General features: G+C 38.6%; 1 protein-coding gene across 1 annotated transcript in view; it reads left to right on the top strand.

Moving 5' to 3' along the window:
- LOC121390745 (cysteine-rich venom protein-like) overlaps positions 1–12,606 on the top strand; it is a 99,731-nt gene that overhangs the window by 52,529 nt on the left and 34,596 nt on the right. The window contains exon 4 of the mRNA XM_041522648.1: positions 8,204–8,294. Within this exon, the coding sequence (XP_041378582.1) occupies positions 8,204–8,294 (91 nt within the window). The remainder of the gene's footprint in view (positions 1–8,203; positions 8,295–12,606) is intronic.

Below are 12,606 nucleotides of genomic sequence, written 5' to 3'. Positions count from 1 at the left end.
GAATTACAACTCTATTCCTAACTGGTTAATTTTTAATTAACCTTTAACTGCTCATTCAGTAACCTTATAATACAGAATTAATACTGGTACATATCACCATAAAGACAATAACCTACAGTGTACCTAGGTCCTCTAGGAGGACCGGCTAGCTTTAATATTTTAGAGCAGTGAAGCCTACAATTTACTTCGTCAGATTACCGGAAACACTGTCTAAATAATATTGGTATAATACAGTATTAAAATATTTAAAGTCACATCAATCACATCAAGGTTATACAACAGAGCAGAAATATATATTTACCAGTCCATACGGACATACGTTCCCCGGGAGCATTCCAGTGTTTCTCCCCGATATATCTAAAATCCTATCTATTTATTCAAAAATCTGAGAGACGGCGAATATCGCCTGGGGGCACAACGCGGTACCTCACCTGTCATGTGATATTGCCACAATTCCCAGAGACGGTATTTTCTCTTAGATGGCCAGACTTACTGTCGCCTAGTTCGCCAGAAACCACGGTCGTAAAACCGCACTACCTGAGTTATTACGTAACTACTGGCCACATGGCCTCCACACCTGGTCTGGGTGTGTATTAGGGGGTACGGTCGCGCGGAGGTATTACGTATCCAAGCTGCACACGGCCCTCTAAAACAATTAACATCGCCACAGGCGAAAAGATAAGAGCATGTTCCGTCACAATGGTCGAGACACGTTTAATGATGATACCAATAAACACATATTAGAGCATGTTCACAAATACATAAAACAGACACGACGATTTGACTAAGAAACCGTTATATCATGGTGCTGAATTATTTATTTATTTGTTGTCACTTTTTACTATTATATTTTTATTACTTACCAGCTGGTCTGTCTGAGAACAATCTGATTAAAATTAGCTCTACTGGTCTCACCAGTAAATCTAACAGCAGGTGACATTTCGTCTATAAATAACAATTTAAATATCGACCAATTACGCCTTTTATAGCGTTATTCAGGAGCATGCATATTCAAAAAATACAGGGCGAGACTGTTTATGCAATAGGCGAACTTGTTGGTCTATTTCTACATTGAAAAAACAGGGGGGGGAATGCAATAATAAACTCTGGATTGTATACTAGTATAAACAGATGTTATGCTATCCATCACGGGTTTTTTTCGTCTTGAAACGAATTTTATATACAATTTTATATTGCAATTAGTTTCCGGCATATTTCGTAACTCACCCGAATCATTTCGTATACCCTCGGCATAATCGCGAATGTTTTCAAATTCTTTTCAAATCACTGCAAGTAAGGTTTTGATTGGTCGAATGAAAGGCCAACTGGACATGAGCTCCAACGGAATGCTGTTAGATCCACATGTAATAGTGGAGCTAATTTTAATTAGATTGGTCCGAGAAGATAAAATGTTAATGAATATCATTCAACCGTCGATTATTTCTATTTCTTTCTTTTTCTTTTCTGTCCTTTCAATTTATTCAATCGTTTTTTCACAAACGTTTACTTTAATTTATTTATTTATTTATTTATTGAAAATTGTACAATTTAATGTTTGTAATTAGGAGAGAGCCTCGTAAGTTGGATAACTTGTGCCCAATCCTTTTGTATATACATGTCTAGATTATATGCAATAAAATATGTTTTCAATCAAACTCTGAAATAATCTGCGCACTATTTCTATAAAATGCACGCAGTAATCAAAGGGTAATTTATTCAAAATAATCTGCATAATATTTCTTTAAAATACATTCAGTAATCTAAGGGCAATTTACTCAAAATAATCTGTACAATATTTCTGTAAACTGCACGCATTACCTTCATTGTACGCATTCAGATATCCCTTTATATACGAACGCTATAAAAAGGTTTTCGGCGCATGTACTAGTGTGCGCTCTAAAGTGGCAGTCCTCCACACGGATTTACGAGCATACACCGCGGTCAGATCCTCCTACACACAGATTTACGAGCATACACCGCGGTCAGATCCTACTACAAACAGGATGACAAATTGTGTGCGGAAATGGGATAGTAAAAGACGCCTTCCGTTATCTCTGAAACTAGGAGCATAACCCCCAGTGTTTCACTTCCTCCGAAAACTGGGTTAATTTTCAATTGTCGCAGAGAAACAATGACATTTCACCTACAGCTTTTCCGATGGATACTGGTATGTCGAAGTTCGAGATACACTGGAAAATATTCTGCCATTAAACCGTGTACTTCTCCTGTTGTCAATAGCGGTCTAATGACGTCGGAAGTCGTGTTTACTACTGGTGAACTTGAGAAGGAAAAGCTTTTTACGATACGAGTTCAGATGACGTCATATTCAAAATGGCGGAATTATTTATAAGCCAAGTATTTGGTTTAAACACTATTTATTTCTGTTTATATATTAGCATATGGAATTGGTCAACAGGCATAGTCTGTATAAAGACGTTTTCCTGCATTATACAACTGAAGTAATTAATAACTGGTCAAGGGCGAGACGTAGCCCACTGGTAATGCGCTCGCTTGATGCTTGGTCGGTCTTGGATCGATCCCCCTCGGTTGACCCGTTGGCCTATTTTTCGTTCCAGCCAGTGCACCACGACTGATATATCAAAGTCCGTGGTATGCGCTATCCTGTCTGTGGGATACTGCATATAAAATATCCCTTGCTACTAATGGAAAAATGTCAATTACCAAATGTTTGACATCCAATAGCTTATGATTATTAAATGAATGTGCTCTAGTGGTGTCGTTAAACAAAACAAACTTTAATTTTTCACGATACAAGTTAAGATAGCATTGTATTAAAAATGGCGGAATTATTTATAAGCAAAGTATTTGATTTAAACGTTATTTATTTCTGTTTATATATTAACAGATGTGATTGGTCAACGGACATCGCTTATGTAAATACCTTTCCTTTCCATACCTTATACAATTGAACTAATAATGGACGAGTTGAGAAAAATGTAAGAAGTGAACTTAGTGTTGAGAAAAGTAAAACTATTGAATTTTTAACCTGTCAAAATATAAATATTTGTATATAAATTAGAACCCACTGGCGTAGGAAGCGGGAGGGGGCCAAGTGGGTCATGTGCCCCCCACTTTTCAGATATTTTGCTTTATATTTGCTTTATAATAGTGTAAAAGTGTGTAAATATAAAAGTGTGTCCCCCACTTTTTTGACACCTTCCTACGCCACTGGAACCTGAGAAACAAGAATAATAAAGGAGAAACGTGAACGGTTTTATCAGTCTAAGCGTTTGCTTTTTCACCAATGAAATGTTGGACTGCTTTGAAAATGAGTCTATTTTCTTGTAGTGTTAAGCTGGGATCGTCACACATTAATGTGTAGTCATACAATAGGTGTAGACATATTTAAGTCTAAACATAGTAAACTAATATACTTATTGAAATACTTTACGGCGAAAAGGGGCGGGATTTAGCTCAGTCGGTTGAGTGCTCGCTTGAGGTGCTTGCGTCGCAGGATCGAAACCACCTCGGTGGATCCATTCAACTGATTTTTTCTCGTTCCTACCAGTGCACCACAACTGGTCAAAGGCCATTGTATGTGCTTTCCTGTCTGTGAGAAAGTGCATATAAAAGATATCTTTCTGTATTAGAAACAATGTAGCGGCTTTCCTCTGATGACTATGTATCAGCATTACTTTAACATCCAATAACCGATGATTAATTAATCAATGTGCTCCAGTGGTGTCGTTAAACAAAACAAACTTGTAACAAACGTTTTACGGCGAAAAATAAGTTAACCATCAAGAGGCGTATTTAAATTTTGCGATAGTTATAATTTTATTATATATTAATTTTCATTTCTTTACGATCCCCCTACAAACCTCCCTCAAAGTTCCCTTGGCATTCCACCTCATGTCACTGGCACCCACCCTAAATGGATTTTCTGGATCCGCCACTGCCAACTGGCAATAAATTGTAACACAATGTAACTAAGTAAATTCTATTACAGTGTTGTTTTGTTCAACTGTTTATAAGTTGTATTGTTAAACTGACATTCCTGAGTTTGCTGCAATGTAAGATGTTTCTGACTAATAAAATATTTCTACGATTAAACTTACATATTAAATATATTTTCTTGTTTAGAATATCAGTGTCTATAATAATATTCAATAGGTTTTTGGTCATCTTAATATTTGTAAGAAACCCAAACTAGATTTTGTCTTCAAATAATTTTGTATGTACGAAAAAATATATTTTAGGAAATACAATTACAACGATCAGAAACACGTTTAATGTACATCCACTAATATTTTATGCAGAAAAATATATTTGATATGTAATTACAATCGTTGAAATGTCTCTGTTAGTCGATAACATCTTAAAAATTGCAGCAAACTCAGGTGTGTCCCTTTAACCGCTCGGTTTAGTTGGGAGCCTGTTTCGATGACGGTGCGGACAGTGTGTGATGTGACGCACAGTCAGTGTTTTTGCCAGAAAGATATTTTTGGGTATGGCTCTATGGAATTTAATGCAAACACAGTCAACAGGGGGTGGGGCTCCCCCAGAAAGAAAATGGGTTAGGTTTAGGGTTAGGGTTAAGATAATCATACAATAATGATAAGAGTCATTAATTTTGTCTAAATGTTAACTTGCAAAAAATAATTTGGGTATGGCGCCATACCTGTTTTACCCTCTGGCAGAAACACTGACAGTGGAAGATTTTGATGTCAGCTGTTTTACTATCAAAGTGTCAACAAACGGCTATTAATTTTTCACAGATGTATTTAGCAAAACTGGCACAAAATATAAACAAATTATAGCTAACAATTACTTAATACAAGACAGTGATGTCCAACCGGAAGTTACGAGATGTAGCACCGTGTAGGCAAAGATCCCCGCTCTGATACAACACTAACCCTATGTCTGATGCTAACTACCAGTACATTGATCATTTTCCAGTTCACTGATATTAAAGGGACACACCCTAGTTACGGTTAGTTGTTAACCATTACGGCGTTGTTTTTCGCTATTAAACCCATTTTTTCACAAATAAAATTGCACTTTACTTACCGTTTATTATTTAGAATATACATTTCCATTCACCTGAAGTGTTTTTTGGTAATCCTGGTAATCCTGGTTTTTGTAATACCACAAAATGCATTTTTCGTATTTCTTAAAAACGGACGCACGTTTGAGAAAAAACCGTTGAGCAGACAAGGTCTAATCTATTTTTAGACGGGATATTTCCATTTCAATGTCACAGACGTTGGTATACCACGTGACCGTTATCATTTTGGTTCGGTTTGTTTTCTTGTGCACGGTTCGCGCAATCAACATCCGATTTGTTGTTGTTCATTTGTAAGATTTTTCTTCACAGTTCGTGAACATTTTCAGTAACAATAAAGTTCAGACAAGTAAATGTCTCAATACAAAACGTTACAAACCCTTAAAACCAATAATTTTGCTAAGTCTTACGATATCTGGACAGGGGATACAACCAGGACAGAACAGTTGGAACATGTCCAGGAGAGGTGAAAAGAATGCACCCCAAGTCTGTGCGCACTCTGTGAAATTTGTCGTGACTTAGGCATTGTTGTGCTTCGAGCGACATCTACCGGTGACATCAGAATACTAACTTTCAAAATTATTTCAAGCAATTGGAACATGGGGATTCCCATGGTATTTATCGATATAAAACCTGCTTTTTCACTCCATTTGATAAAAACGTGATCTAATTGTGTTACAGGTTTGTAGATTAACCAAATTATAATTTATTTTCGCTGGATGGAACTAGGGTGTGCGGCTTTAAACAAATATCTGACATCTTAATCATTAATACACACACCACAGGCATAAACTGCACCTACGTATTTAACCAGAACATCCGTGAAAGGGGTGCTGTCGGGTTTCTTCCTGTAGTATGTATGTATGAATGTATTGATGTATGAATATCTATATAGTGTATATATGTCGAGGTTGACTGTTACATACATAGATATTAACGCACTGGCGCAGGGGATAATTAAATCCTTTCTGGCCTCACAAATTGTCCCATGCCGTTGCTGGGACTCGAACCTGTGGCACCGAATCGCCCGCAAATTGCAAGACTAACCACGATTCGCTCTGAGCTATCGAAGCTTCCATAAAAAGGAAGTTCTTTAACTCAACCTTATGCATGGGGCCTACAATCTACGCGGTCGATCCCGCTTACGTGCATGAAACAGTGGGCAGACCTGGCACTGGCTAGTATGTATTGATGTATGAATATCTATATATTGTATGTATGTCGAGGTTGACTGTTACATACATAGATATTAACGCACTGGCGCAGGGGATAATTAAATCCTTTCTGGCCTCACAAATTGTCCCATGCCGTTGCTGGGACTCGAACCTGTGGCACCGAATCGCCCGCAAATTGCAAGACTAACCACGATTCGCTCTGAACTATCGAAGCTTCCATAAAAAGGAAGTTCTTTAACTCAACCTTATGCATGGGGCCTACAATCTACGCGGTCGATCCTGCTTACGTGCATGAAACAGTGGGCAGACCTGGCACTGGCTAGTATGTATTGATGTATGAATATCTATATATTGTATGTATGTCGAGGTTGACTGTTACATACATAGATATTAACGCACTGGCGCAGGGGATAATTAAATCCTTTCTGGCCTCACAAATTGTCCCATGCCGTTGCTGGGACTCGAACCTGTAGCACCGAATCGCCCGCAAATTGCAAGACTAACCACAATACGCTCTGAGCTATCGAAGCTTCCATAAAAAGGAAGCTCTTTAACTCAACCATATGCATGGGGCCTACAATCTACCTGGCACTGGCTAGTATGTATTGATGTATGAATATCTATATATTGTATGTATGTCGAGGTTGTGTGTGTATGTATGTATGTATGTATGTATGTATGTATGTTTGTATCTATCTATGTATGTATGTATGATGTATGTATGTATGTATGTTGTATGTCTGTATATAATATGTATGTATTTATGTGCTTATATCAGTTTTTATATCATTACCATCTTGGTAAACAATTATACTGTCCAATACTGTTCATTGCAATTGTTGAACCTCAAATTCCGTCGAAGGTATACGTCCTAAGCGTAAGTCAAGTTCAGTTCATTTTAGTTCCGATAATTTAAGCAAAATGTATTTCAACACAAAAGTTGCTCTACAATAAATGGAAACATATATGATGCTGTGCAACCCCCGGAGTAAATGTTGATGTCGGGCAGCGACCTTTAATCCCGGGACACGACTAATTTCATCAGGATTATACACACGGTGTTTCCTGGACGCTAAATACAGCCCGTGTTTACAACAAGACTTCCAATATTATTGCGACCTGTCGCTTCACTTCACAAAATCAAAACAAAGTAATGTTTGCCTTTAGCGGTATGATTTAACTCTGTACAGCATTGTTTGCAGCCAAATTGGTTTGGGACGATAGGGAGATTGCATTACGTGTGCAGCGACCGACATGCAATACGTTTAAAGTGACAGGCCCTAGTTTATAAACAATACGGCGTATGTTTCACTATTAGAGACGTTTTTGATAATTGAAATCAGACATTAAATAGAATTTATTGTTTAGATTATCCATTTTGAAACATTCGAAGTGTTTCTAGTCATTCCGGTGTTTGTAATATCACAAAATAGATTTTTTTTCTTCATAATTTTGATAACGTATGTACCTTTGAGAAGTAACGTTTATGGAGGCGAGGCCTAGTCCACTTTTTAAGGGTATGTTTCCCATTGTAAAGTGACAGACTGTTGTTTAATTGAATTGTAACTTTATTCAAATTACATGTTAGAGGTTTGTAGATTAAGCAAATTTAGTGTTCATATTCACGAACTCAATCTAGGGTGTGCGATTTTAAGGGATGTATAATTGCATTTATCTTGCTAAACGATAAACGTTTAGTTTGTTTAACGACACCACTACAATTATTTCACTATTTGTTCATCTTTTTAAAACTATAAATATTTGTTTTCAGTTCATTGGTTCATGGAAATTACTTTTTATTTTATATAACATACGATTTCTGATTTTGCTTTTTGCTATACATAATTTGTGAATTTAGTTTTTATATCAAGTGGTCCTTTAAATTTTTATTAGACGTGCTTTATAGAATTTAGTTTTTCTTACAGATGATTTGTATATTTTTATTGAAAGTTTCGCTGAATTTTATTTTTATGACAAGTGTTTTTATTTTAAATTTTCTCAGAAATGGGATAAGAAGCTGGCGGCTGTGGCTCAGAAATGGGCAGACCAGTGTAAGATGTCTCATGACAAGAGCGCACACAGAGTTATTCCAGGTAATCTGTATGTATGTCTGTCTGTCTGTATGTATGTCTGTGTGTCTGTCTGTCTGTCTGTCTGTGTGTCTGTGTGTCTGTGTGTCTGTCTGTCTGTCTGTGTGACCAGTGTAAGATGTCTCATGACAAGAGCGCACACAGAGTTATTCCAAGTAATCTGTCTGTCTGTCTGTCTGTATGTATGTCTGTCTGTCTGTATGTCTGTCTGTCTGTGTGTCTGTCTGTCTGTGTGACCAGTGTAAGATGTCTCATGACAAGAGCGCACACAGAGTTATTCCAGGTAATCTGTCTGTCTGTGTGTCTGTGTGTCTGTCTGTCTGTCTGTGTGTATGTCTGTCTGCCTGTGTGTCTGTCTGTCTGTATGTCTGTCTGTGTGTCTGTCTGTCTGTCTGTCTGTCTGTCTGTCTGTGTGACCAGTGTAAGATGTCTCATGACAAGAGCGCACACAGAGTTATTCCAGGTAATCTGTCTGTCTGTGTGTCTGTGTGTCTGTCTGTCTGTGTGTCTGTGTGTCTGTATGTCTGTCTGTGTGTCTGTCTGTTTGTCGGTGTGTCTGTCTGCACACAGAGTTATTCCAGGTAATCTGTCTGTCTGTCTGTCTGTCTGTGTGTGTGTCTGTCTGTCTGTGTGACCAGTGTAAGATGTCTCAAAACAAGAGCACACACAGAGCTATTCCAGGTAATCAGTCAGTCTGTCTGTGTGTCTGTCTGTATGTCTCACGACAAGAGCACAAACAGAGCTATTCCAGATAATCTGTCTGTCTGTCTTTGTATATCTGTCTCTGTATGTCTGTCAGTCTGCCAGTCTGTCTGTCTGTCTTTGTATATCTGGCTGTGTGTGTGTGTGTCTGTGTGTCTGTCTATCTGTATGTATGTCTGTCTGTCTTTCTTTGTATATCTGTCTCTGTGTGTCTGTCAGTCCATTTCTACCTGTTTGTATGTCCATCTTGGTCTGTTTGTCTCTGTCTGTTTGCCCCTCTTTGTCTGTTTCTCTGCCTGGCTCTCTGTCTCTCTGTCTGTCTGTCTCTGTCTATCTGTCTGTCTCTTCATCCGTCCGTCCACATATCAATCAATCAATCAATCAGTCAATCAATCAGTCTATCTATATGTCTATCTATTCGTATATCTGTCTGTCTGTCTATCTATCTATACATCTGTCTATCTGTCGATCTATCTATATAACTAACTATCTATTTGTTATCTATCTGTATTAAATAAATAATTTTATTTCTCTGTCTGTCCGTCCGTCCGTCCACTACTAATAAAGAGATTAACACGTATTTTGACACTATTCTCGAAAAAAAGGTTTGAGTTTTGCGGTCAAAGTATCTTTGTTAATATTCAGTTCTAATAAACACGTGCGCCTCCTGATTCATCCATTCTCACACTGAAGGGCAACTCCTTCACGCAAAATGATGACCACGTCGCTTAATTGAATAATTTGTACCGCGACATTCGGTTATTCCTCTACAATCTAATTAGAGGTATTATGGTACGCTTGTTGCATATGTGTTCTGAGGTATGGTTGGCCGAGTATTACGCGTTGTGCGTAAACTGACAGATTAACGACACACTGCGTGGGAAGACGCGGGGGAGGAAGAAAGAGAGAGAGGGAGAGAGATAGGGGGAGGGAGAGAGAGAGAGAGAGAGAGAGAGAGAGAGAGAGAGAGAGAGAGAGAGAGAGAGAGAGAGAGAGAGAGAGACAGAAAGTCAGACAGACAGACAGACAAAAAGATAGAGAAAGATAGACAGTGAAAAAAGGAGGGAGGGAAAGAGATAAAGGGAGAGAGAGAGAGAGAGAGAGAGAGAGAGAGAGAGAGAGAGAGAGAGAGAGAGAGAGAGAGAGAGAGAGAGAGAGAGAGAGAGAGAGATGGGAGGGACTGACAGAGAGAAACTGTGAGAGCTAAAGAATAAGACAGAGAGACAGAAAGAGAGTGACAAAGATACGGATAGATAGACAGAGAGAGTGAGGGAGAGATAGAGGAGAGAGAGTGTGTGTGTGTGTGAGAGAGAGAGAGAGAGAGAGAGAGAGAGAGAGAGAGAGAGAGAGAGAGAGAGAGAGAGAGAGACACACACACACACACACACACACACACACACACACACACACACACACACACACAAAGAGACAGAGATAGATATAATGGAGGAGAAAGACAGAGACAAAAAAACCCCCAGAGCCAGACAGGTAGACAGACGGGCACAGAGAGAGACAAAATAAGAAAGACAGACGCACATAGAGAAATACAAACAGAGAAACAGAGCCAAAGACAGAAAAAGAGAAAGACGACGAGGAGCGAGTGAGTGTAGAGAGTAGATAAACAACATGAATAGGAAAGAGAAAGGTTTAGATTAGAGAAGAATAGACCATTTTGTTATATATAAACAATGCTGTCTAAGTAATATTTCCATAAGGCCATTAAACCATAAGCTAATACAATCACGGCGAAAACGGTGACACTCCACATATATTAATGCATATACATTCATATATTCTTTTATCCTTCCCGTCAAAATCCACACAACCCCCGCACTTGCGGATTATTCGCGTGATTTTACCAACGTTCAAAGTGTTGCCGTATTTCCATATAAATACATCGCTTGATGCGGAAAGTCCGCGCCGTGTCGTTTTGTCAATACAACGCTTTTCGACGCGTCAGATTAAATCTACAAGATGAAATTAAGCCTTTGCATCCAGCAGATATCGACGAATTAGGTTTACATTTCATGAGAAGGCTATTGACATTTGCTAATGATTGTTTGATATGCATTGTTTTATGATATTCGTAATGATAGCCGACTCTTTGATGGTGAACGGTTACGTCTGTGTCTAAGTAGGTGATCTTATTGTGATACGGGTGTAAGGGAATGGCACTAGAGATGAATGCAATGTTTTATTAAATATATGTTTCAATTATCTTTTATAAGCCATCTGACTTGAATTCGGATTAACCTGTCACTCGACATTGTCCTGCGGTTGTAAATGTGACGCGTACGCGTAAACCTGTGACGTCTTGCGTTAACCTTTTTGGTTATCTATATTTTCTATTATAAAGAATTGATTTGTAATAGCAAACTAAGTTGTAATTAAAGGTCTATGTAGTTGAAGGTATATTTTTATGCATTAGAACACTCCCCCACCAAAAAAAAAAAAAAAAAAAAAAAAAAACCCCGAAAAAAACAAACAAAAAAACAACAAAAAAACACAAAAAAACCCCACCCAACACACCAGACAAAAAACAAAACAAAACAAGAAGCAAACAACCGGAAAAAAATCCGCAAATTTAAAAAAAGAAGAAACAGGAAGAAAGACATCCCCCCCCACAAAAAAGCAAGACACACCAAAAAAAACACAACACCCCCCCAAAAAAAACCCAACAGGCCCCCCCCCTAAATATCACAAAAAAACACATCGAAACAACACCACCACCACCAACAACAACATCAACAACAACAACAAAACCTTAGGGGCCGTCCATACTTTTCAACATTTTCATGAGCGTACAAACCGTACACTTTTGACCCCCCCCCCCCCCCCCCCCCCCTAAAAGTGTACATCTCCAAATGAAAAATGTTGATCGACATTTTTCATTTTCAAACAAAGTGTACGCTGGCCCCTTAACCCCATCCCCCCTGCGTACGGTTTGTACACTCGTGAAAATGTTAAAAATTATGGACGGCCCCTTACCAAACCGTACTAAACAACCAAACGTAAATCGAAAAACAACCACAACAACGACAATGGAGATGCAAATGTTCATAGGCAGTGTACTGCAATGTGTACAGAACTACCCATCCCCATAGGTGTGTTCTTATTATGTGATTAGTCGCACCGACTTGTCGCATGCGGGCGAATTGTACTGTGAGAACTCCTCAATCGGAACGACGTGAGGATTATGCTAGTGTCAGACTGTCAACTGCCACAACAAAGTTGGCCTAATGTCTGCTCTCACGACTTCTACGACTGCCCAGTTGCTAGTCTGAGCGCTCTTACAACTCGATTCTCGTCGTATAACCCATTAGTTGTTAATCTGAGCTCACCGGTCGTAAGTCAGTAGTTGGTGAAATTACAACGCAACCGTCGAGTTGGCCAACTTCGTCCTAACAGTTGACAGTCTGAACCTAGCATTATACAAGAACACATACCGTTAGAGTCGCTACGACAAATCGCAAGCGACAAATCTGTGCGACTAATCTCATAATGAGGACGCCGCTTAACACTGTTATGGACCAGGAACCAATTAAAAAAACACACATCGTGATGAGTTTCACTATCTTTTCATTTGCCACTTTTTTAGTAATTCTAGGACTCG

Source organism: Gigantopelta aegis, chromosome 15 (genome assembly GCF_016097555.1).
Source record: "Gigantopelta aegis isolate Gae_Host chromosome 15, Gae_host_genome, whole genome shotgun sequence".
Classification (NCBI taxonomy): Eukaryota; Metazoa; Mollusca; class Gastropoda; order Neomphalida; family Peltospiridae; genus Gigantopelta; species Gigantopelta aegis.
The sequence above is the reverse complement of the archived record's forward strand: the minus strand, read 5'-3'. Positions and strand labels throughout refer to the sequence as shown.